The sequence below is a fragment of the Cottoperca gobio genome, chromosome 12 (assembly GCF_900634415.1).
Source record: "Cottoperca gobio chromosome 12, fCotGob3.1, whole genome shotgun sequence".
Taxonomy (NCBI): domain Eukaryota; kingdom Metazoa; phylum Chordata; class Actinopteri; order Perciformes; family Bovichtidae; genus Cottoperca; species Cottoperca gobio.
Genome location: NC_041366.1, coordinates 9,885,825 through 9,910,565, shown reverse-complemented (window position 1 = coordinate 9,910,565; position 24,741 = coordinate 9,885,825). Strand labels below are relative to the sequence as shown.

Here is a 24,741-nt window from a genome sequence, read left to right as displayed (position 1 = left end):
TCTTAGAAAGCTAGAGTCATGTTTTCACACACTTATTTATTATAACATTTCCACAAAATTCCATGGACATCTCCATGTTGTTTCTATTGAATATTCTAGATAAGGCTACTGCAATGTTTTACATTTTGACATCTATCTTATTTTTTCCTCACGCGAGCCTAATACACACATACAAGCACACATGCATGCATACTTTATCATAAACTAAACTACTTGAACTAAGCCAAAACAGATGTCAACACTTAAAAAAACGTTTTTTAACACTTTCATGTTATGACAGCGGACTCTGTCGTCTGACGTCAAGCCTACAGCTGTAGTTGCTCTGCGCATGCGCTGTGCTGCAGAGGCTCGACGCCGTCTGCTTTGTTGGGACCATCGATGCTACGACTTTTGGCGAGTCAGCTGCGAATTGCAAAAGATTAAAAGGAATAGTGACATTATTTGCTCGCTACTAGACATTGTTAGCGTGTTTTACGTTCACAGCCAGCGCTTGTGTCGCTGTGTGTAGGCTTCAGACCGCTTCAGACGACAGAAGTGAGGATCCCCTGTATATAAACAAAACGCAGCGAGCTGCTTTTTTAAGGTGGCACGTCAGAGACAGCTGCAACAACAACACTCGTCCGAATCTCGTTTGTTAAGTTAGCTAACTTTGTGTTGGCCGCTTCGTCAGCGATGGGAGTCACTATACAGCTTGGTTAGGAGTTAAACTCCAAAACGTGTGCGTGCGAACATGAGAGAAGAGGACAGTTTGTTGTCAGGAAGGCAGCTCCTGGTCAGTGAAAGAGGGGGTGAATATCCCTGCTGCTGCCCCTACTTGACAGAGGAGAAAGGAGCACTTGCTATCCAGAAGGGTGACCTGAGGCCTCCTGGTCGTCAGTCCGCCTGCAATTAGTAGAAAACCAGACTTTGGCACAATATGGAGACGGTCGGGAAATTTGAGTTCAGTCGGAAGGACCTAATAGGACATGGCGCATTTGCTGTCGTCTTCAAAGGCAGACACCGAGAGGTGAGTATTTTCCCTGTCTACTGTTTGTAATACAACCATATATATGCTATTGTAAAAATAGACGAAATTAAAGATTCCTTGAATGGTTTGGTTGTCAGGCGTGGATCACATTTAATTGGCCATCTGGTGTATTTGTTTTCATTGTACGGCCTTAAGAGGCCTGGGAGCCCGGACAGGATGTTTCTTAAAATAACAGGCAGTTAATTAATACAATCATGACATACTTTTTTAATGCATGCGACACCTTTTCTTTATGCACGGATAGTCTCTGTGTGAGGGTTTTTATTTTTCGGCTGGTTCGGTAGATGATGCACGTCCATAATCCTGGCGAAATGTAGAGCAGCAGGCATTTGTTGTTTCCATTAGAAAGCTCCACACTGAGACCATTAATGAACATGTTCAAACATGTCCTATACCCGGAATGAACGAGTATACCTTATAATGTCGTTGCAGTAATTTGATTATACACTGGTAATACAATGTATCACATCTGGTGAATCATATACTATAACTGAGGGGAAATGTAGGCCTGCAGCATCTTTGCTTCATTAGTAAATTGGCACACAGATCAATATGTCATCCATAATTTTGGAGGATAACGACATCTAATAACACAAATTGCAATGCTTAAATAATACAATACATTCAAATATGCTATCAGTTTAGAAAATGCACAAGAGAAGAAATTGATTTGAGTTATAAGAAATAATAATAAAGGACTTATACTACGTCAGTAACCAGACCTTCTGGAAGCCATACCAAATACAATTAGGAAACCCTTGTAACCTAGCATGATGGGCGGAAGCATATAGCTAGACCATCAATTAGTGTGACAGCTTTAATGGTGGTGTTGTTGTTGTTGTTGTTGTTGTTGTTGTTGTTGTTGTTGCTGCTGTTGCTGTTGTTAAATAAGTATTTTAAATGTGCTAGAATCTGTGGTTTTGACAAATAGACAAATGGAACTAATTTTCTCTATGTACTGACACATACTAACACTTGTACTGTAGTGCAAAGACGGTACATATTCATACGCCATACAGCAGTAGCAGTGTAACACATACCACACATGGTGCATTGTGTTTACTCAAAAATGATTTTGCATGTAATGTTTCCTTCTAGAAACATGACTGGGAGGTGGCAGTAAAGTGCATAAACAAGAAGAACCTGGCCAAATCCCAGACACTGTTGGGAAAAGAGATCAAAATACTCAAGGTAAGTCCGAAGTAGAGCTGCAGAAAAGGAATCTGCAACTATTTTGATAATCGCATTATCGTTTTTTAAGAAAAAATGGCAAACATGTGCAGGTTCCAGCTTCTCAAATGTGAGGATTTGATACTTTTCTTTCTCAAAATATAATAGTAAACTCAGTTATTTGGGTTATGGACTGTTGGTCAGACTAAACAAGACATTTGAAGATGTTACTTTGGACTTTCTAACACTACTATGACATTTTAGACCGAACGGTTAATTGAGAAAATAATCTGTAGATTAATCGATGATGGAAATAGTCATTAGTTGCAGCCTAATCGGAAGCTCTCACTGGTTTCCAGTTATTATGTTACTTCATAGGACTATACTTATAATAAGGCACACATATGTGTATAATGTGTATAGATGATATAGAGTTGGACATCTCTTGAAAGTTAAAACATGTAAAGAATCCAAACATTGGTTTTCTCTGTCATTTCTGCAGGAGCTGAAACATGAGAACATTGTTGCATTACTGGACTTTCAGGTAAGTTTGACTACATTGACAGATGGTATCTAGAGCATATCAGGAACAGGCTGAGTGTTTACATACAGAATTATCACACCTCTTATTGTCCCAGTTTCACCATCAGGCTGTGCTCACCGAAATAGAGCAGATGGGTTGTTGGATGTTCCACATGACCCACTTCTGTCTCACGCAGCTTGAACAGCGTTGTTTTCCCTACTTGTTAAATGAGGCTTTGCTACATTTGTTTGCCCTAAAAAATAATATTTTCTGTTTCATCTTGCTCAGGCACGCTTTACTCTGCTCTTCCATGCAAAGCAAATCCTTGTAAAAGGTTCAGTTAACACTTCTGTCTTCAGTCACATGGGTTGTCTCTGCCGGTCTCCATGATTGAAGGCTTTCCTGGAAGTGTAGTGTCTTAACGTTTTACTTGCCGTACTCATTAGAAGAGACGTGTTCCCTTCTCCAGACACGAGCCCGGTGCCTACGGTGTAGACGAGGTGTTGCGCTCCCTTTTTAAAACCTGTGCACGTGTACATTTGCGGATATAAATACACCTCTTAGCTTAGCTTAGTGCCACACTAGACAGGTGTTGCACGGTAAGGTGATGAATAAGAATCCACAGTCGCATCGATGTTCTTGCCTGCTGCCTAGTTACCAGTCTGAAGCTCACTGTGACAACACCTGTCGGATCATTTCGAAAGGGCAACCCCGCTCCAAGGCTAACACACTGCCATCTGCTTAAAAGCAAATGTCATGTGCAGGGTTATTCCTATTGTAACATCTGACAAGACTACAGTATATGCTGAGCACCCCAGCACGGTCACTTGGTTGTATGATGGCACGCAGGGATTTAACAGTTTTCCCTGAGAGCTCTTCATCAGTAGCTCCAAGAAAAAATATTTGCAACCGGTTATAATGCCAAGAATATTCCCCTTTCTTATCTCTACACCGACCCACAGTGGCACCTCTCGGTATGTGTTGAGATGAACAGGTTTGTTGTTGCACAGCAGACAGTAAAGATGTACGGAGCAGGGACTCTAGCGATCTAATTAGCAGGAGGAAAAACTGAAAGTGAACCAAACACTGGACGCCAGAGAAATGCAGTTACTTTTGATGTGATTGTGTGATCTAAAGTGACTTAAAATTGAGTTTGAGAGTCGAGTAATTGTACTGTTCTAGATTGTCCTAGAGTTACAGGCAAACACTAGTGTGACAGTCACAGCACCAAAACGTATTTTACTTCCTATTTTTAAAACAGGTTTTGTGCAAGAGCAAAAACTCCCAAACATTGTCTCTTATGCCATCGTGAAATGTGAAAAAAACATTCTACATTTAATAGACCAAACGATTAATTAATATTTTTATTCCTTTTATTGTGCTGTCTTCATTTAGGACAGTCCACCTTGTGAAACAAAAGTGAGTCATAGTCATAGTCAAGTCATAGCATGAGATGAAGATAAACCTCAAACGCAACGGCAAACTTTGTATCTAACAGAGGTTTTGGTGCCGCAGTATCACACTTCTGTTAGAGAGGCAGCTGGTAGAAACCAGAATGTTGTCTCTCCGACTGAATCCGGCTGGTTGGTCGCCGTCCAGCATCAGTAAAGCCAAAGACAACCAATTTCAAAACGCCTGACTCGGCTGAACTATAGAAAACAGTCTGGCCTCTGACTGGTGGATTCAACAAGATAGTGAGATGAGGTCAGATTGAAAGACTGCAGTCATCTGTTGCCATGTGATAAGAGGGCTTTTTTAAGCAGCCATTCAGGCAGCACAATGTCCTTTTGCACTCTAATATTCATTTAGAGTAACTGCAACCTTCAAACCCCTGCCCTGCGCTGCTCCCACAACAACACTAACTAACAATAAATAGCTAGTAATTTAATAACAACTTAGATAATTTTTTAAATTGCAAATGTGTGCGATTCAGAGATTCTAGCAACTTTTCTAACATCTGTTATCAATTTCCCTCTTCAGAGGCACCAGTTGTGCAAAAGGACATTGTGCTGCCTGAATGGCTGCTTAAAAAAGCCCTCTTATCACATGGCAACAGATGACTGCAGTCTTTCAATCTGACCTCATCTCACTATCTTGTTGAATCCACCAGTCAGAGGCCAGACTGTTTTCTATAGTTCAGCCGAGTCAGGCGTTTTGAAATTGGTTGTCTTGACCATACCCATGTAGACGACTACTGTGCAATGCTTTAATATTCGCTCTCTTTATTTCTCCTGTCATTCTTTCTCAGGGCTCAAACTGTTTTTGTCTTAGCAGTTAGTCCTCAATTTTCCACAACCCTTCAGGCGGTTGCATATTTCACCAACTTGGATCCCCAGCTTAGTTTGCCTCGAACCTGATGGCTGAGTAGCACCTGTTCCTCCCTTTGTCTGTTACTGACGTGTGTTTGTTTACCCTCCACTCTTATCTCCTCTCTCTTTAGGAAACTGCCAGCTCAGTGTACCTGGTAATGGAGGTAAGCTCACTGTGATGTTTGGCTTTGTTTGTGCAGCGCTGTATTGTCTCAGCCTTTGCAGGCAGCTCTGGCAGGCCCAGGGCTATAATTAGCTGCGTCCTCAGGCATCAAGGGAGGTAAATGGCTGCCGGGTCAAACAGCTAGATGCTGCTTATTTTTTTGCTGTGGCTTGATACTATGTCCCCTGATTAGGAGCCATATGTAGAATATTGTTTGTGAATCTTGTAACTACTGCTTTTACTTTATGAATACTTTTGCCCTTGGACTTCCTGGACAACATCCGGGTACCAGGAAACAACAAAGAACAGATTTAATCAGTAATGTTCAACATGACTGGTTTCTCAGAGCAGTTTCAGTGCCTCATACATATTGATCTTTCCTGCAAGGCATGGCGAGAACTGTCTGTCATGCTAACTCGTCTTGTTCTGACAAAGAAATTGCAGAATTCAGTATCTTAAAGTGCACGTATCATGCTCTTTGTGTTGACTTTTTTCCCAGCCTGGTTGTTCTGTGAATGCGTGTCAAGATCCATGCAACACTTAAAGAGAAACGCTTGCTCAGACGCAACTTTAACAGAACAGTTGGCGTGCTAAAATGGCCGGTATTGCTCTGAGAACTGCAGGAAAATGAACAAATGTTTGGAAAGAAAGTTATGTCTTTAGCTTCCAGCGGTTTGTAGCCGTGGGGTCCGCATAAAGTTATAAAACAGCAATTAAACATAATTCTGTATAAGCGTAAAGACAGAACCGTGACACTTTTATTAATGTTGTGTCTGTTTGAAGGACATCTGCCTCTATAAATACATGTAACATTCATAGTTTATATCATGTCCACAATGTTCAAGTTTTATGTTTTTTCTAAAGAGCGTTTCATAATGCTCTAAAGGTCATGTGCTAATCTAATAAACAAAATAGGATAATTGCCAGTTAAAAAACAGTATTAAAGAACACAGACGTAAAATAGCCTGAAAGGGACACATTTCTCAAACTCTTTCATTCATTATTATCTCCATTGTTTCATGCTTATCTGTGTGTCTTGGAAAAGGAAATGACTTCTGAGGCAGCCTTTCAGAGCCTCACCTTTCATAACACACCTCGTCCTTTCCTGGATTCATTCATATTGATGCTGGGAATGAGACCAAGGGTATAAATCTGTAAACGCATCACTCATCAGCAAATCACTGCTCTGATCTTCTTGCTTTCTAGTCCCTTCAAAGGCCGTGTGATGTCAGACGCTTATTCACTATAGTTACACGTCGGCCCTCAATGTAACGTGTGTTTACAATGTAACGCTGTCATCTAAATGCTCATCTCGATGGGAGATGAGAGAGCTCGAGAGCGCGAAGGGGCAATGGCAATCTCGAGAGCGAGAGAGATGGAGCGTAAGCGCAGAGACGAGAGGCATGTGTACGCTCTCTCGCTTCTTTCATTCGTCAGTTTCTCTATCTCTTCATTCTCCTATCTCTATCTCTCGCTCTCTCTCTCTCTCTCTCTCTCTTCTCTACTCTCTCTCTCTCTCTCCTCTCTCTCTCCAATCCCAGTACTGCAATGGGGGCGACCTAGCAGACTACTTACACAGTAAAGTGCAACAATTCATCTACTGCAAGCTCCAGGTGCTTCTCAGTAGAACAATCAACTGAATTGATGGTGAAGTGTCATCTTTGTTGCTTGTTGACAAGAAATTGACAGTCTGTAAATACCTCTCTCTATTGTCTAAAAGCCAAGATCACAACACACACAATGTCCAAAAGGAGAATAATCTTACATTTCTACATTTAAAAACGATACAAGCAACCAATAAAGGCATTCAAAAATAACTTTGCCAAATAGTCTATATATAAAATAGAGTCCTAGATGATCATTGGATCAGAGCTACCGGTTAAGACATCAGGTAGTAGAAGAGGAAGAATATTTTTTTCAGCTCTGTCATATCTGTTAAGAAGATTGAAAGAGTGCATATTAATAGGAACCACTTTACAGTAAAATATACGCCCCAAGGCTGCCATTCAGGTCACAAGTCCTTCCTGTGTGACCGCAGGAAACTTCCTTTTTTTTAATCTGGGGAGACAGATTTAAAGATTCAGGAACTCTGGACGACCCGAGGCTTAAAATAGACTTTGACATGGCGTGTTATAAAACCACATAATAAAACTTCCCTGCCGTATTCTTCTGTCTTCACACACACAGCATGTGAGACATACATACAGTACACCACTTTTTGCAGATATGCTTTTGAGTTGACACTATGCTAACACACTGGAATTATCATGTTGTAAAATAAAGTCTACAATTATGTTTGTCATAATTTGCAGGGCTCTCGATAGCTAGTGCACTAAACTCTCATGTGAGGTGGGTCTTTGTCTGTCAGCGTGGGCAGGGTGGCAAATACCTCTCTGCATTTGCAGACAAATTTTAGCTCTAGCTGCAAACTTTGTCTGCCAGGTACCTAGAGTCTAAAGAGAGAACACATTCCAGTAATAACCTTTGCCAGCCTGGTTTAAAAAAAATAAATAAAGAAGAAAGTTTTTGGATCCACTACCCGCTGCAGCCAATGCACTTTTTTTCCCTGGCCCAAGTCAAGCCTGAGTCTGGATTTAAAAATGTGTTGGAAGTGAGGTGGAGCCAGTGAGAAATTCAAGACGAGGGAGGGAGGGAGGGACTCTCACTTAGAACCATAGTGTACCACCGTGAGGTGAGGGAGAGGATTGGAGGGAAGGTGACAGTGGTGTGATGTGAGACAGCTGAGAAAGAGATAAATACAAGTGAGAGATATTTAAGAGGTAAAATGAGATGGTCTCTTTTGTGACACATGATCTGATTCCCCAAGATTTGTTTTAGGAACTAGTATGATTTAAAAATCTAGGTAAGAGGGTCATTCCGGCCTTATCTGTCTACTATACCTACTTTTTGCTGTATCAGTAGTTAATCAATAAAGCATGTTGTACAGCTAGCATACATATAACGGTGTTTCTCTGCAGCCAAAGGTACGCTGAGTGAGGACACTATTCGGGTTTTCCTGCAGCAGATTGCAGGGGCCATGAGGGTCCTGCAGGCCAAAGGAATAATCCACAGGGACCTCAAGCCCCAGAACATTCTGCTCTCCTACCCAGCAGGACGCAAGTCGCACTTCAACAACACTTGCATCAAGATCGGTAGGTACAATGAGAGAAGTCTGCAAAGTATGTGGCATCATGGCATGTACACACATTTGGCTTCTTGATATTTTTAAATGAAACATTTGAAAATATAGCAGCAGTGCTTGGTCTAATCCAGTAGTATCTACTGATAAATATGAGCAAACAACAAAGATAGTCAGAAATAAAAAGAGCAAAAACACCGCAGCTTGTGGGTGTACATTGGGATTCAATAGGAAAGCACTAGAGCTCTCTACAGGAGCAAAACAACAACTAATTGAGTCTTATAAAAGCAGGACCTATAAATCCCAACGCTGTAATCAAGCTCTTTACAGACCGTTTTATTGCAACAGGACCTAATAATGATTTCCCCAAGGTAATTGATTCCACCAAGATAATAAGACTAACCTGGTTAGAGGAAATTGATTGGATTATATATAGAATTTCACATTTTCTCTCTGATAAAGCACTGTTGAAAATATACCAAGACAAAGAAAACCTATTCACAGATACAGTATATCTCAAAAGTGAGTACACCCTTTAGATTTTTGCAAATATTCTGTTATATCCTTTTCAGGGGATAACATTATCCTACTGAAACTTTGATATAACTTAAAGTAGTCAGTGTGCTGCTTGAATAACAGTATAGATTTATTGTCCTTTGAAAATTACTCAGTACACAGCTGTTAATGTCTAAACAGCTGGCAACAAAAGTGAGTACACCCCATAGTGAACATGTCCTAATTGTGCCCAATGATGTTGTTTTCCCGCCCTGGTGTCATGTGACTCGTTAGTGTTACAAGGATTCAGGTGTAAATGATAAGCAGGGCTGTTAAATTTGGTGTTTTGGGCACAATTCTCTCTGAATGCTGGACAACATGGCACCTCATGGCAAGGAACTCTCTGAGCGGCTGAAAAAAAGGATTATTGCGCTTCACAAAGATGGCCTTGGCTATAAGAAGATTGCCAACACCATGAAAATGAGTTGCAGCACAGTGGCTAAGATCATACAGCTGGTTTTCCAGGACAGGTTCCACTCGGAACAGGCCTCGCCAGGGTCGACCAAAGAAGTTGAGTCCACGTGCTCAGCGTCATATCCAGAGGTTGGTTTCCAAAAATAGACGTGCGAGTGCTTCCAGCATTGCTGCAGAGGTTGCAGAAGTGGGATGTCAGCCTGTCAGTGCCCAGACCATACGCCGCACACTGCATCAAATCGGTTTGTATGGCCGTCGCCCCAGACAGAAGCCCCTTCTGAAACCGATGCATAAGAAAGCCCGCAAACAGTTTGCTGAAGACAATGAATCCAAGAACATGAGTTACTGGAACCATGTCCTGTGGTCTGATGAGACCAAAATAAACCTGTTTGGGTCAGATGGTGTCCGGCGTGTGTGGCGGCACCCTGGTGAGGAGTACCAAGACAAATGTGTTTTGCCTACAGTCAAGCATGGTGGTGGCAGCATCATGATCTGGGGCTGCATGAGTGCTGCCGGCACTGGGGAGCTGCATTTCATTGAGGGACACATGAATTCCAATATATACTGTGACATCCTGCAGCAGAGCATGATCCCCTCTCTTCGGAAACTGGGCCGTAGGGCAGTTTTCCAACATGATAATGACCCTAAACACACCTCCAAGATGACAACGGCCTTGCTGAAGAAGCTGAAGGTTAAGGTGATGGACTGGCCAAGTATGTCTCCAGACCTAAACCCAATTGAGCACATGTGGGGCATCCTCAAGAGGAAGGTGGAGGAGTGCAAGGTGTCCAACATCCGTGCGCTCCGTGATGTCGTCGTGGAGGAGTGGAAGAAGATTCCAGAAGCAACCTGTGCAGCTCTGGTGAATTCCATGCCCAGGAGGGTTAAAGCAGTGCTAGATAACAATGGTGGTCACACAAAATATTGACACTTTGGGCACAATTAGGACATGTTCACTATGGGGTGTACTCACTTTTGTTGCCAGCTGTTTAGACATTAACAGCTGTGTACTGAGTAATTTTCAAAGGACAATAAATCTATACTGTTATTCAAGCAGCACACTGACTACTTTAAGTTATATCAAAGTTTCAGTAGGATAATGTTATCCCCTGAAAGGATATAACAGAATATTTGCAAAAATCTAAAGGGTGTACTGTATGTAGTAAGTGTCCCATCAGTTTCGAGTTTGGCCTATATTACCCTAAACGCTGACGTTGGTTTAACAACAAGTAATCAGCCTAATGAAAAGTGTCATGAACCAAGCTCAGTGTGTGTGTGTGTGTGTGTGTGTGTGTGTGTGTGTGTGTGTGTGTGTGTGTGTGTGTGTGTGTGTGTGTGTGTGTGTGTGTGTGTGAGAGTGTGTGTGTTGTTCAGCTGTTTGGAAACTTCTAATCCTTAAGCCTATTAATTCTTGTTCCTCTGGAGAGAATTGATTGCCTTGTGGGAGTGAAGTCTGAGGCTCCCAGTCACTGCAGAATGTTATTATCCTCACTACTCTGGGAAAACTTACACACTAACACACGGACGGCTCACACTCATTGCACCTACATGGATGCAGGTACTATTTGTACACAAGCACATCCACGGTGGCAAAGGGAGTACTGTAAAATTATTTTTGTTGACTTGCTAATTCCGCTGTGTGCTCAAGGATATTAGGTATCATGTGTCAAGTTGTTTACAAATGTAATACTGTAAGTGATATTATGAGCTACGCAGAAATAGTTTAGACTTTTATTGTCTATGTGCTCTACCGCAGAGAAACAGTCAACATTGTTATGTTGAGCCATAACTCCCTGGGGGTGTGAACTCCAGTGTGCTGCGTTGTCATGTGGACAAAAATGTATTCTTCTGAGCACTAGGGGATTTTGTTTTTCTGCAAACATCTGTAGTTTTTATTTATTTGGGATGTGTTTTTCTTTTTTGTTATGAGTTTGTGAGTCTCATTCTCTGCACATTTTCCCTCCACAGCGGACTTTGGCTTTGCCAGGTACCTTCAGAACAACATGATGGCGGCGACACTCTGCGGGTCCCCTATGTACATGGTAAGCACTCGTTGTAGGTTTTTTCAGGGATATGGTGGAAAAGAATTGCCAGCATACACAAATGCTTCACCCGAGCAAATTCAGATTGCATGACTTCGATAACAGGTAACACACTATGAAAATATAATAAAGACTCTTCAAGGGTGTCATTTAGAAAACCCCCATATTTTGATCATTACTCCACATAAACTTGATGATGGCTCATTTGCTTTTGTGATCATTGTTCATATGAAAAAGCAGATTATTTAATTGTGCACTCTTAGCTGAGCACAGTCTCTAAAACACAATACAACATGACTAACTTAATCATCTCATTAATTGTTGAGATTCACCAAAGTTTCGCAATCTCACTGTTTTTTCCTCAACAGGCTCCTGAAGTCATCATGTCCCAAAACTATGATGCCAAGGCCGACTTGTGGAGTATAGGAACCATAGTGTTTCAGTGTCTGATTGGGAAGGCTCCTTTTCAGGTAAACACACTATTACAATGGATGTTTTTCTTGCAATAGAAGCTTCACACAACGTCGTTGAGGGACGAAACTTGAGTGATTTATAATCATTCTGTTTTATATCATTTGCTGTTATGATCCCTGGTTTTTAAGTCAGTAATACGCATTTGTATACAGAAAAGATAACAAAAGAATCTGGATTCTTTTATGGACTTTACATGATTACTGTTTTGTCAAGTTAAACATATGTTAACAATAAGATAATGAAATTGAAGCAACTATTTTGATGTGATTGAAGTGATGTAAAACACATGCAGTAAAACATAGTAGCAAAATGAAGTGCATTAACACAAACTGCGTGGAATGATCCTTTAACATGTTTTCATCCTTGTCAAGAAACCACAGTTCAGTCTGTTTGTTGAAAGTTTTCTTCTCTCGGGATCATGTGAAAGAACCCAAAAAAAATACAGCAATTTGCCGCGGTTAACTTGAACGATGCTATGAAAGATCAAACGCATAACTTCTTCCAGCAGCATTTCTGAAACCACCAGAGTAGCTTCACTGACGAGCATGTCAAAACACGTGCTATCAAGTGATCGGAGCAGACATTTACATGTTTTCAACTATCCCTCTGACCTTTTGTCACCTTTAGGCTAGCAGTCCCCAGGACCTCCGGCTGTTCTATGAGAAAAACAAGAGTCTCAGCCCCAAGTAAGGAGTCACATACATGTTTATTTTGTATGGGATTGACAGACGTTACGGTAAAAGACAAACATAAAAAACATAGTGAAGTTCGTCATTTAGTTTTTTTACTTAATAAGAAATTCAAATCTTATTTGCAATACATCTTGAGAATGGATTAACCAATGAGAAGTGAAGCCCTGACCTAAACTCTTCAGTGAGACCCTCTTTGAAAATGTGTCGCTACAGTGCTATTGGGGGAAAAAGAAAGTAGAGATGCTGCCAGTTACGGCCAGCTGGGTAATTTAACAGCTGAACATCAGTTGAGTTACAGAATTGTTAGAGATGACGAGCCCCAACAAATCCCCAACAACTTTACAGCACAATGTCTGTAAAGGCTTTACATTTCAGTTTATCACAGCTGCCTAATGAAATGAAATTCTATTTATTTAGGGAATACATACAGACGGATAATTTTTTGGTACCAGTATAAACAAAAGTGCAAGCTTAAGTTGTTGCTGTATCTGTATTAACAAATTGCTGTTGTATTGTTTATACTTAAAGTGTATTTTTGGTATTATTTGTTCGCAGCATCCCCAGAGAGACTTCAAGCCATTTGAGGCACCTACTGCTGGGTCTGCTGCAGCGCAGCCACAAGGACCGTATGGACTTTGGTTCGTGAAACATTGAGTACAGTAAAATGAATGAGACAGTTGACCATACGGTGCTGATGCAGACCTACACCGCTAGCGTAATATCTAGTCACATTACCCAGACAACAGATGTAACACATATTTCTGTGTCTGACTGTCTGTTGCTGAATTGTAGCTCCACTTCACTGCCTTCTACTAATTCTATTTCTTCTGTTGTCGTTGGTAGATGAGTTTTTTGCTCATCCTTTCCTGGAGGCTAGCTCATCCATGAAAAAGAGTAAGTATGAACAAACAACACACTTCTTAATAGGGCTTGGTTGGATAATTGTCTTTAATACATAAGTGCAGGACTATATTGTATATGATGTGTATATATACACATTAAAATGTCTTGCACCTCAAGTGTAATAAACATCACATTTTCTTTAAGCAGTGAGTGCAAAACTTCACATCTCTTTTTGAATTAACCTTTAAGATAATGCAAGATTTAAATAATGTCAAGACTAAATGTTTCATTCAAATTATACTTTTATTCTGCCCCAGGTCTAGAGCTAGTAGATTCTTTTTAAGACCATAGACTTATGACGTGCTATGTGCCCTGCAGGCCTTTCTTGTAAACAGACAATGTTTCTGTTTGATTTCAGTGTTTCTCATCAATCTGCCTTGTGCATATCCTTGAGTTATCTAACACAGTGGGTTGCATTTTGTTTCAGCAACTCCTACAGTGTCCATGACCTGCTTCCCGAGCTCTGCATCAGCCAGCTCTTGTAGCAGCTCTTCCACCTCTCACCTCGCCTCACCGCCGGTTCGTGTTTATTATTCCTGTATGATTGCCTCTCTGTTTCTCTGTCTGTGCCTGAGTAACAACGCTGTGCTTTTATGTGCAGTCATAGAATCCAACCAAGTCGACATGCATTTGGCCTTCTCACACTGTTTACTCTTTAGGTATTTCTTTTGTGCTTTCTTTCTCAGTTTATCTGCTACTTTCTGTCTCCCTGTCTCTGCAGCAGTCTCTTGCTGAGGTTCAGCACTTGCGTGCCAAAGCTCAGGCCTCTCCTACCCAGGAGGCCGCTGGTTTTCTCCTCAAGGACTCGTCTGGAGGGGGCGGCAGCAGCAAGAACTCCTCTTCCTGTGACACAGATGACTTTGTCATGGTGCCTGCTCACGTTACCAGTAAGAAAATATTTCTTTCTACATGCACATCAAATGCAGCTGTGCTTAGTCCTATGTTTTGAAGTCAGCTTTAATTTCTCATGGACTAGTTTTTATGTGTACTCTATCTAGGCATCCATACTTTGTCACTTTTGTAACGTTTTTCCTGGTTTTCCAGCAGTAGAGCTGCCATGTGAGAGTAAAGTGCTACAGGACAGCCTGATGAACAGCGGGTAGGATGCAAGGATTTTGTTATTCATACATTGCCATTGCTTGCATTACACTTATTTATTGTAGCTGTGTGACAGAGTTACACAATACAGCTGGTGAAGGACTATCTGTAATTCAATTTAATCCTCTTTTAATCAGCTCTCTTCTGGCTTCTGCTGGTCTGTGCAGCCAAGTCAAAACACCACCACACTCACCTTCCTGCAGTGGGTCTCCAAGTCCTGTCAGGTAACGGCACAAAGCTGAACGATTGGTTGGGGGATGCATGTGGTGCGGTGTAGCTCAGGAGACAAGACACCGTCAATTGCTCAAGTAAATTGTGGAATAGATTAAATTCCCTGATATCTGGTTAATTAAATATGTTCCTTTTAATTAACCTCAGATCATTTCATTAAAACTATTCACACAATGTAATCTTTGTAATATTTTACATACGGACATTGAGTTTGGAATATCTCTTCTCCATCTGTACTCGTTCCTGTAGAAAGTGTTAAACACACGAACCCTCTTATCTCTTGTCTAACCGTTTCCCTCGACACTCTCTGTTCTTCTCACTGTTGTTGGCAGGCCCAGTGAGTTCTCGGGAAGTAACTATGGTGGTAGCTATGGAAACCATGGTCAGTCATTGCCTATCCCAGTCCCCACCCAGGTCCAGAACTACCAGCGCATGGAGCAGAACCTCAATTCTCCCAAACAGGATGGCTCACCACGGTCTGTATCCACAAAGACAAAACATAAAGTGTTGCTAATGTAAATTTGTATTTACATATCTTAAACTGGCTGGAGTGACTCATGAGCTTTGTATTATTAGACTGTCGACACCAGTGCGGCGTTGCAGCAGCGGAAGCACGTTGGGCTTCGCTCGGACCGGGCCTTCATCGCCCTACGGCCAGGGAGCAGTCGCCGCCAATCACAGGCTTTCCCTGGGAGGCGCCAGACCGTTCCAGCTCTCCCCTCAAGGTAGCTCAGACGCTACTCTTCACTTTGTAAACCACTTTCTCAGATGCACATCACAGCTTTCTCCATACTACTCTCTATACAATTCAACCAAAGAGGGATTTCTCTATTCTCTATCCTCTCATATTTTTTCATTTTCATAGACTAAATGGTAAATTGATTCATTAAAAAAATAATCTAACCGAGCAGGCGGGGTTTACAATCCGGATTTGGCTTGTTGTAGGTGTTGTTGCCCAAAAATAACAGACAAAGAGGGAAATAGGGTTGTGGTTAAGCGTTTGTCAACCTGGTCAGTAGTTTTGAAAGTTATTCGTGGAGAAAAATGAACCAGCCTCCTACGTACACAAACACTCTCCTTCTCACCACCAGTTGCTCGTGTGTGCTTCATGCTGGCATGGCCCCTTAGCTGTCTGGACATGCAGCAGGGCAGCGGGGGAGTTTGGCACTTATCTTTGCCGTCTCTTGGTGGATTTCTTGTTTTGTTGTCCTGTCTGACATTTCATTTTGCGATGCCACCTGCTGTCTTAAAGCAGAAACATTCTGACCTCCTTCTTCTGTCCCACAGCTCCTCAGCACATTGAAGCCCGGCCTACTTCTCAGCAACACGCACAGACGACAGGACTGGGCACGCGGCTCCACAGCGCCCCCTGTTTGTCGGAGTGCGCCAATGGCGGTGTCAGGCAAAAGATCAGGAAGCAGCACTCGGACCCGGTGGTATCCCCCTCCGCAGGCCTTATGGCAATCCGCCCGCTGCACTCGTCTCCCAGACTCAGTGAGCTGATGCAGCGTAGCCCCCTCCCCACCATCTTGGGCTCGCCCTCCAGGGTGAGTCAGCACTTTGTGTGTTTAATTCTCTGGAGATGCACGGAACAAGAAAAGAATACCAAGCAGTTTAAACCAACCTCTGGTACCGCTCTCCTCTCCCTCTTGGCTCTCTCCTCAGACCATCCCTCCATTTGAATTCCCCAAGCCTCCCAGCTCTACGAATCTCGTGACCTTCCTGACACAACAGGGTTTGGTCATCGGCTCCCCCTGCAGCAGGACTGCCCCCGCAGAGCCCAGAGACGCAGGACATCAAGCGCTTACACAGGTCACCCAGCCTGCCCACTGCATCCACAGACTGAATGATGATACCAAAGGCTTTGGAAGGTTTGATTCTTGTCTTGTATTTGTTATGTTTACCATGCTGATGCTGTGTATCCAGGAGGAATTGTTGTCCTACAGATACGGTATAAACGGATAGGAGTGCTTCTGCAAAACAAACTACTTTCAAGGAGTTTGTATCTTCCTCTAATAATTTTTTATTCCTTGCACGTTTATCACATATTAAGCTTTTTTGCAATAACACAGGAGATCTGTATTATTTGGATAGCCCTTTTTATTCATTCTTCTCATGGAACAAAAAAGGTCAAGACAGGGATTATGAACCTAATGGAGGGGATATAATATATGTTAAATATAGCTGGCAAGGGGGAAATTAAGAAAATGAAGGAAGGAATTAAAAAGAACTCAAATATATATTTAACAAGGATTCTTGCCAAATTCATATCAATTTCTTTCTTTCTGTGTGTCCTGTCTCTTTGGTGCAGGTCCCAGAGTGCAGGTCGTCTGTCTGACATGCTGCTGATGGCTGCGTTTGGACCAGGTGGACCTTTGGGTGATCGAGGCAGCACAGAGAACATGACTTCTGAAAAAGCCATAGACATAACCGGTAGGAATTGTTGTCGAGTGGCTTTAACCAACATGTGCATGTAATGTACTAATGTATATTTACGTTGCTCATTCCAACAGTGTGTCAATAATACATTGCAAGAGAATAGAATGTGATACAATGTTGTTCCAATTATTAAAAAAATGTGCAAGGAGAGCTTCTTTGGTATGTATTATCTCTGCCAGGCGTAAGCACTCTACTGAGTGCACTCTTCTAGTTGGAAAATGGTCAACAGTATATCCAGCCCTACCTTCAATCATTGCTCTTTTCTGCCCTCTAGTGCCCCTCAGTGGTGGAGGAGGCCTTGCTCCTGGCTCTATCAGCCCAGCACAGGTGGTTTTCACCGTGGGCTCTCCTCCCAGTGGCAGCACACCACCTCATACCTCCAGACAGAGGAAATACTCAGGTAACGCATCCTAATGCCGCAATCGCTTCTGCAACAAGCGGGAATACATTTCCACTTACGCAGCAGCATTATTTTTCTGATTCCTGCAGGCTCGTTCACTTCAATCAGCCCTGCAGGCTCCTTCACTGGCCGCTACCCCCAGACCGGCACCTTTCTGGATGGCTTCGAGGCTAATTCCAGTCCTCGCTACAGTTTCACTGATCCTATCACAGCCAACATGGGCGGTCTTGTAACCTTTGAGGCTCCTGAGCTGCCTGAGGAGACACTGATGGAGGTGAGAAACAGGTTTTATACACTGGACAGTTGGGGAAAAAGAAGTCATCCACTTAGATCCTGTGTTTTTTATCCATTTTATTGTGCACATAAATCAGGAATTCATTCTCACAAACCCTTGAAAAAGAATAATCCCTCTAGACAGTGTGGACTGTGAGAGAAATATGAGAAAGGAGCGAAGTGAGGTTGAAGGGTTTTTAGCTCAAGTCATCGTGGCATAATAGCCTAAGGTGGAATCTGAGAGTGGAATAATGAAATGCACTGAATGACCTGTCTCCTGTTAATGCTTGTGTTATTTTAATCAATGCAGACTGATGCAAAATGATATCACCTAAACCTTTTTCCTTCCTGTCTCTGTCGGAGTGCAGCAGGAGCACACAGACACTGTGCAAAGCCTGCGTTTCACGTTGGATTTTGCCCGCTGTCTGATGGAGGTGGCTGGAGCCCGTGGGGTCACGTTGTTCGTGGAGCATGGGGACATTTGTCATCCCTCCCTCCTTCAGCCACAGAGCCTGGTAGCAGATCAGATAAGCTCACTGAGCCGAGAGTGGAGGTAAGACCGTATCAACTACGGCTGTGACTGTATGCTGATGGCGGTGATAATGTTTATCCAGTTTGGAAAATTGATAAATAACCCTGGGGACAAACGTGCCGCAAATGAACAAAAATATCTTTCAAGTCAGACTTTCATGTTGCAGTAAACAGATTTCTAGAGCCTATTAGAGTATTGACTGAAAAATGTCAAACTTTATGCTGCTTGGTTTGACACATGATTTGTAAGATCTTTCCACCGGAGCAAACAAAGACACTCTGACATAAATACAATAAACTCAGGGACAGGTGGGTCGTAGAGTTAGAGTGCAGAGAAAGAAGATGATGAGCTTTTGTGCCTTCTTAACATTCCGAAAAACACACTGCAGATGGGTTTGATAATGGGGAGCGTGTTATTTAATGTGGTAGACTTTAGTCTCCACTCTTGTCCTCAGGACTCGGAGTGATAAGAACAGTTGTTTAGAGATGCTGTCTGCACCTTAGCCAACGGTTGCATTCATGTTTTCTCACTTGTTATTTGTATTATCATCTGTAACTGTTTTTGATGCAAACTGCTGCTATGCAAATCTATCAGATATTTGACTTTCTTTCATAATTTAACGCCAACATCAATGTGTGTGCATGTGTGTGTGTGTGCGTCTCTCCTCAGTCATGCAGAACAGCTGGTTCTCTACCTTAAGACTGCAGAACTTTTGTCGACTGCCTTACACACAGCCATGGAGCGAGTTAAGCAGGGCAAACTCTACCCATCCTCTACAGTCAAACAAAGTACGAGCCATTTCCTTTGTAAAGGGGGGAGGGTCTTGTCTTGTCAATGCGTCTAAAATGTCTTCTAACACGCATGTCTGTCCGTATACAGTAGTGAGGAGGCTGAATGAGCTGTACAAGTCCAGTGTGGCATCCTGTCGCTCACTCAGCACCCGTCTGGAGCGTTTCTTTTCCAGGAAGCACCGTCTAATGGACCAAATCACCTCCATCACAGCTGAGCGGCTGCTGTTCAGCCACACTGTGCAGATGGTAAGCCAGGCGGAAAATTAGACAGTTGGGAAGCCGAGAAGCAGATGAGGGTTATTGACCAGCAGGCCACAGCGTAACCATTCAGATACTCTATCTGCGGGCATCTAGCGAATAATTAGTCCCAGCATGTGTTACAAACTTAAAGTGGCAAGCCTCAAGATTTCTGTCCTGGTTGATTTAGCAACACCTTATTCACTGGGGGTGAAGTGCAGATGAGGTTTATTACTACATGTCTGACGGCAGCGAACTATTGTCGTTTTAATTATGAAATCAGACCTTCTTCCATCATTCAACTGTAATCTGATCCACAGACTGCCAGTATATATTTACTGGGAATACTGCACATGTATTAATATTGCAATACCTTCATCAGTGGGCCACAGGCTCAATCACCATTGAGTTGCCTCATTGGACGATAGTGACTTAACAGACATTTATTTAAATGAGATTATTACTTTTAAGTGCATTTAAGGTGAAAATATCTTTATTACTATTAGGCTCCAAGCGTTTGCTCTCAAATGATTGCTTTATGGCAGGGGTGTCCAAACTACGGCCCGCGGGCCAACTGCGGCCCGTGGTCCATTTTTAATTGGCCCACAGCAAATTCTAAAAGTATAATGGAATAAGGCCCAGATAGAAACTTGCGCTTGAATGTTTTGCACTTCTTAGTTATAACACAGAAACACAGTTTTGACTTGTCAGTTAACTTAAAACATCACGTGTCAGATAAAGCTTGTGCTTTAGATTTGTACTGGATTGCATGTGATGAGAGCACAGATGCGACAGACACCGCACAGCTGTTCATTTTGTTTGCGGGGAGTTGACGATAACTTTTGCGTTACGGAAGAGCTGCTTGTTCTTAGGAGTCTAAAGGGCACAACATTATTCGAGCACGAGGACTTTACGACAGAGAATTTCAAGCTTTCCTGTCTGATGTCGATGCTGAATACGGGGACGCACTCCACAGTTCTGATGTGCGCTGGCTGCAGCGGGTTTATTCCCTGAGATCAGAAATTGATCTGTTTTTGAAAGAGAAGGAGTGACCCTCCATGTTTGGCAGACCTGTTTAGTTGATCTTACTGGTCATCTCAACACTGAACAAGAGCCTACTACGCACATGAAAGCATTCTGTGTGAAGCTCCGTCTCTTTGAGACACAACTACGCAACGTCAATGTTGCGCACTTCCCCTCTCAACATATGTGAGCAAACATTTTCTGTTAACTCTGTTAACAAAAGCAGATTGAGAACCACAATGAGCGACAGCATCTCTTTGATGTCTTTCGTATCTCAAACACCAAACTTACTCCTGACCTGCAGCATCCTTCAGTCCAAAGCATCACTGCTCCCACTGAGTGCAACGCTGTTACCATTATAGGAGAGTTAAAACATACATTACACAGTATTCATGTTAATAAGCTCAACTTTTCAATACATTCAGTCAATTAAAGTTGATAACATTTTCTAACTGACGTTAGTTGATGTGTTAACAAGCCCAATAACTTATTTGTTTAACAAGCTTGAGATATATCCATCCCCTTTTCCCCTCACCCCCCCCCCCCCCCTGATTTTTTTTTAGGCAATATACCTCACAAGTACAAGTGGCCCAGCCCTTCGTATATTTTTCTGTATGTGGCCCTCAGTGAAAAAAGTTTGGACACCCCTGCTTTATGGTGACAGGAATATTGTAAAGCCACTTGAGTAATTGGAGGCTAATTAGAGTGTTCGTATAAATGGCTAAAAGGTTATGCCTTATGTATGTGTTTGTATTTGTATATTGTGTCAGGCAAGAGTAACACACAAAGCAAGGAAAACAAAAGTTAGTAACTGAAAACGTTACTGCTGAGCTAAGTTATGTATTAACTTGAGCATCCTGGTGTCTTATCAGGTGCAGACTGCTGCACTGGACGAGATGTTCCACCAGGGGGAAGCGTCGGTCCTGCGCTACCATAAAGCTCTCCTGCTGATGGAGGGTCTGTCTCTGCTGCTCACTGAACAGGACGACATCCTCAGCGTTAGCAAATGTAAGTATGTCTGTCAGCTCGTTCACTAAAAGAAGGGATTTCTCCACTCTGCACCATAGTGTGCGATGTTCCTGCTGCTAAGAATCATATTTTGTGATTCTATATCTAAAACAATTTGCTGTATACATTTGAACTAAATTCCAAATGTTCCATCTATACACTAAAAACTAATTTACATGTCTTGAAACCATAGCACTTGGAGGAAACCCATTCTGACACCACGTGGACATAACTTGTAATGCTGACCCACCCGCTGTCTTTTTTTATTCTCTGTGTGCGCAGGTAAGGAGTGCATTGAACGACGCCTCACAGCTTTGCAGTCAGGACTCTGTGTTTGAGGGTCTTTCTCTGCCTCTTGGAGTGTGCATATGATGTCACTCATTTGCATCCTGCACATTACCAACGAACCAAATCTCCACACACATCTCATGGTTTTCACTTAGAAATGCTTTAGCTTTCACAAGGAAACCACGAGGCTTCACTTCCCCTGAACCTTCAGGGCTTGACCTCCTCTCTAAATGGCATCTCAAGTGTTGGACAGTGGCAGTGACTTCCCCGACACTAAACGTTTACCAGTGTTGGACATGAAGCACTTGGGCTGTGAAAGAATGTCTGTGCGCTTGTCTACGTGAGAGGTCTTTGCTCCTGGTACTGAAAATGATATTTATTTTGCCAAGAAGAAGATTCCCCGCACTAGACGTAACACCTGCAGGAGCAATTATCGCCAAGTAGTCACACATTCACTTATCTAAACATTAGCAGATAGCGTTTTAAGATCGACAAATATTCGTTCTACGAATTTGCAATTGGCGACTTTATGGACAAAAATGTCTTTTACCAAGATCAGTAGCTGTTGGGAAAGTAGAGAATCTGCTGTATACCTACATACAGTAAGGACGTGTGCTGATGAAGAGCAGGAACGACCAAGTATCATTCTCATCATTTGTCTTATATCCTCTTGTTTGGTTCCCTGGGTCTGTTTTTCTGGTATTTATCTAGTTGTTACTTGCTTCGCTGAAGGGAAGTTTAAATAGCAATGCTACTATTGGTGGCTGGAAGCGCATACAAGCACTATAACAAAACTGTTGCCAAAATTAAATGTAGTTTTGCTTTTGTGTTTCATTTTATTTTAGACTTGCTGTATGCAACTATGCTGGTTTGGAAAAAATATCGCTGTGTTTAACACTTTACTGATTCTATGTTACAGACCATGTTGCGTCATTGAAACAAAAATGTGATAGTTTTTTTTGTTTTTTTTAAATGGTGACAGGTATTAAGGCAGAAAAATGTTACATGCAAATTATAGCTTTTATTCAAGAGAAACTGGTCTGTTAGCATCCCTGAATACAATCTTGTTAAAGATGCTGCAATAACCTGGGATGTATTCTTCAGGTATACAGAAGCTTAGGTGCTGCTGTTGCTGGTAATGTCTTCACCCGACTCCACATTCTGTCTGATTATATGTTGTCAATCAATCACGTCGGAGTTTAGCAAGTATAATCAAATTTGAATGTAGGGCTGACGGGAGAGAAACGGCTTTAATATTAGTCAAATGTTACTTCAAATTAAGGTTTATCCCGTGTTTAGCGTCTCTGTTTTTGCACTGTTGAAGTACTGTATGGGACGATCTTGAGTGGAACATGCTAAACGTTTCCTTTCTTTGTAGATACCTTAGACAGAGTTGCATATTTAGAGATTTCTATTCTATACTTTTATTGCAGTTTTAGTTGTATTATAGTTGATGTCCAAAGTGTGTGTTAGATGTGAGAATGCTGACAAAGAGATGGTATAAGCTATGAAACCTTAGAAAGATTCCTTGAAGAAGGAAAATTGCTTTACACTGAAAAATAGTTTTGCATCGGTAATGTTGTGTTTGGTTTCAGAGTAGTCAGTCATTGCCGATTTGTGTTTGATTTTGAAAAGTGACCTGTTGATTTGGAGTGCTAGTTGAAAAAGTGTATTTTACCTGAAATGTGTGTGTATTGTTGACCTTAGCTATATCCCAACAGGATACCTTTACTCCCCTAAATTGTGGGCCAATGGGAAGGGTTAACTTCGACTTTGGTTGCTGTCAAAGAGAAGCTTGAGTGCATGCATGCATGTGTGAAATGATGTTTGTTGTATTAATGGACAGTGGGATTTGTTCCATACAGAATGAATGACATTGCTCTATAACAAGATGTGAATGGTTTGATCTTGACTCCAATGAAAAACAAGGGTTCCTCTGGTGTAACCCACGGCCAGGCCCCAGTACGACTTTCTTTCTGCCTTTTTAAGTTAATTAAGATGGTGACTAAGTGCATATTTTAGAGTAACCTGTTGATGTACGGTCAGGGCTGAAGATGGTTCACGCTGAGATTTTTGAAGCCATTATAGTAGCACTGTCAGCAGAACGGAATGGAGGAAAAGTTTTTTCTCAGTGAAGATTTATCTAAATATACATAGTGTATTTGCTTTGTGGCCTTTTGTCAGATAACTTTTTTCGTACATTTTCGTAGGTCTACCAAGATCATTCTGCGTGTGTGTGTTATGTTTGTGTGAGTGTACATTCCTAATATCAACTCATCCACATAGCCTCTCTGTCTCTTACACATGCTGCTCTGTTCAGTCAGTATGTAGTGGTGATAACATCTTACCTTTATAAAAACTGATGTATGTGTCACTTTTTATTGTTCCATACAATCATTGCTATCGGCCATTCTAATGAGGATTATCTTGGGTAGGAGTCAAAAGCACTATTGAGATCATTTGTGCAGGAGGTGAAATAATTAAAGAGTACAGCTGGTTGGTGTAGGAAGTACGGAGACGGTGCCCTACGACAAGCAGAAATGAAGTGTCCTTTAGCAAAAAACGGACTTCCCAAGTATCTCATAAAGATAAAATGAAGTGTAACGTGTGCACTCCCATAGTAGATTTGTCATTGGTTTGGATCTTTTTTTTGTATGTTTTTTTTTAAGAACATACCTGAATGTTTTTGTGTTTGTGTTTCCACTTTACTCATTCTGTATTACCTGTAAATATTGTAAATTAAGTTATTGTTATTGTATATATGACACTGCAGGCATGGAGAGAACAGTACCATTACCACCTATACATTTCCAAAGAATAGGCCTTCTGCTGAACCTTCCTATTGTCTCTTACTGTTGCAAAAAGCATTTTAATGTTGTCATATCTATGACAAACACACTATCTCAGTGTCCCTGTGTGTGTGGTGTAACCTTTATTGTTTGAGTTGCAACATGAATAAAGTGAAAGGAAAGGTAATTTAAGATGAAGTGAGTTTTCCTCTGCTGCCATG

General features: G+C 41.9%; 1 protein-coding gene across 2 annotated transcripts; it reads left to right on the top strand.

Moving 5' to 3' along the window:
• Positions 1-311: 311 nt before the first annotated feature.
• On the top strand, positions 312-24,707 carry ulk1b (unc-51 like autophagy activating kinase 1). Of its 2 annotated transcripts, none has more exons than XM_029444172.1 (27): positions 312-1,006; positions 2,126-2,218; positions 2,700-2,741; positions 5,161-5,193; positions 6,734-6,770; positions 8,171-8,344; positions 11,269-11,342; positions 11,711-11,812; positions 12,444-12,502; positions 13,064-13,146; positions 13,352-13,402; positions 13,839-13,930; positions 14,133-14,298; positions 14,459-14,510; positions 14,647-14,733; positions 15,073-15,216; positions 15,317-15,465; positions 16,028-16,287; positions 16,406-16,611; positions 17,052-17,173; positions 17,454-17,579; positions 17,669-17,853; positions 18,221-18,405; positions 19,054-19,172; positions 19,264-19,421; positions 21,308-21,443; positions 21,726-24,707. In XM_029444172.1, exons 1-27 carry the CDS (start codon positions 917-919, stop codon positions 21,779-21,781), a joined length of 3,081 nt encoding a protein of 1,026 aa, XP_029300032.1. In that variant the 5' UTR covers positions 312-916; the 3' UTR covers positions 21,782-24,707. The 2 variants fall into 2 exon arrangements, with proteins under 2 accessions (XP_029300032.1, XP_029300031.1); XM_029444171.1 differs by having other exon boundaries at positions 313-1,006; positions 14,456-14,510.
• The last annotated feature ends 34 nt before the right edge of the window (positions 24,708-24,741 follow it).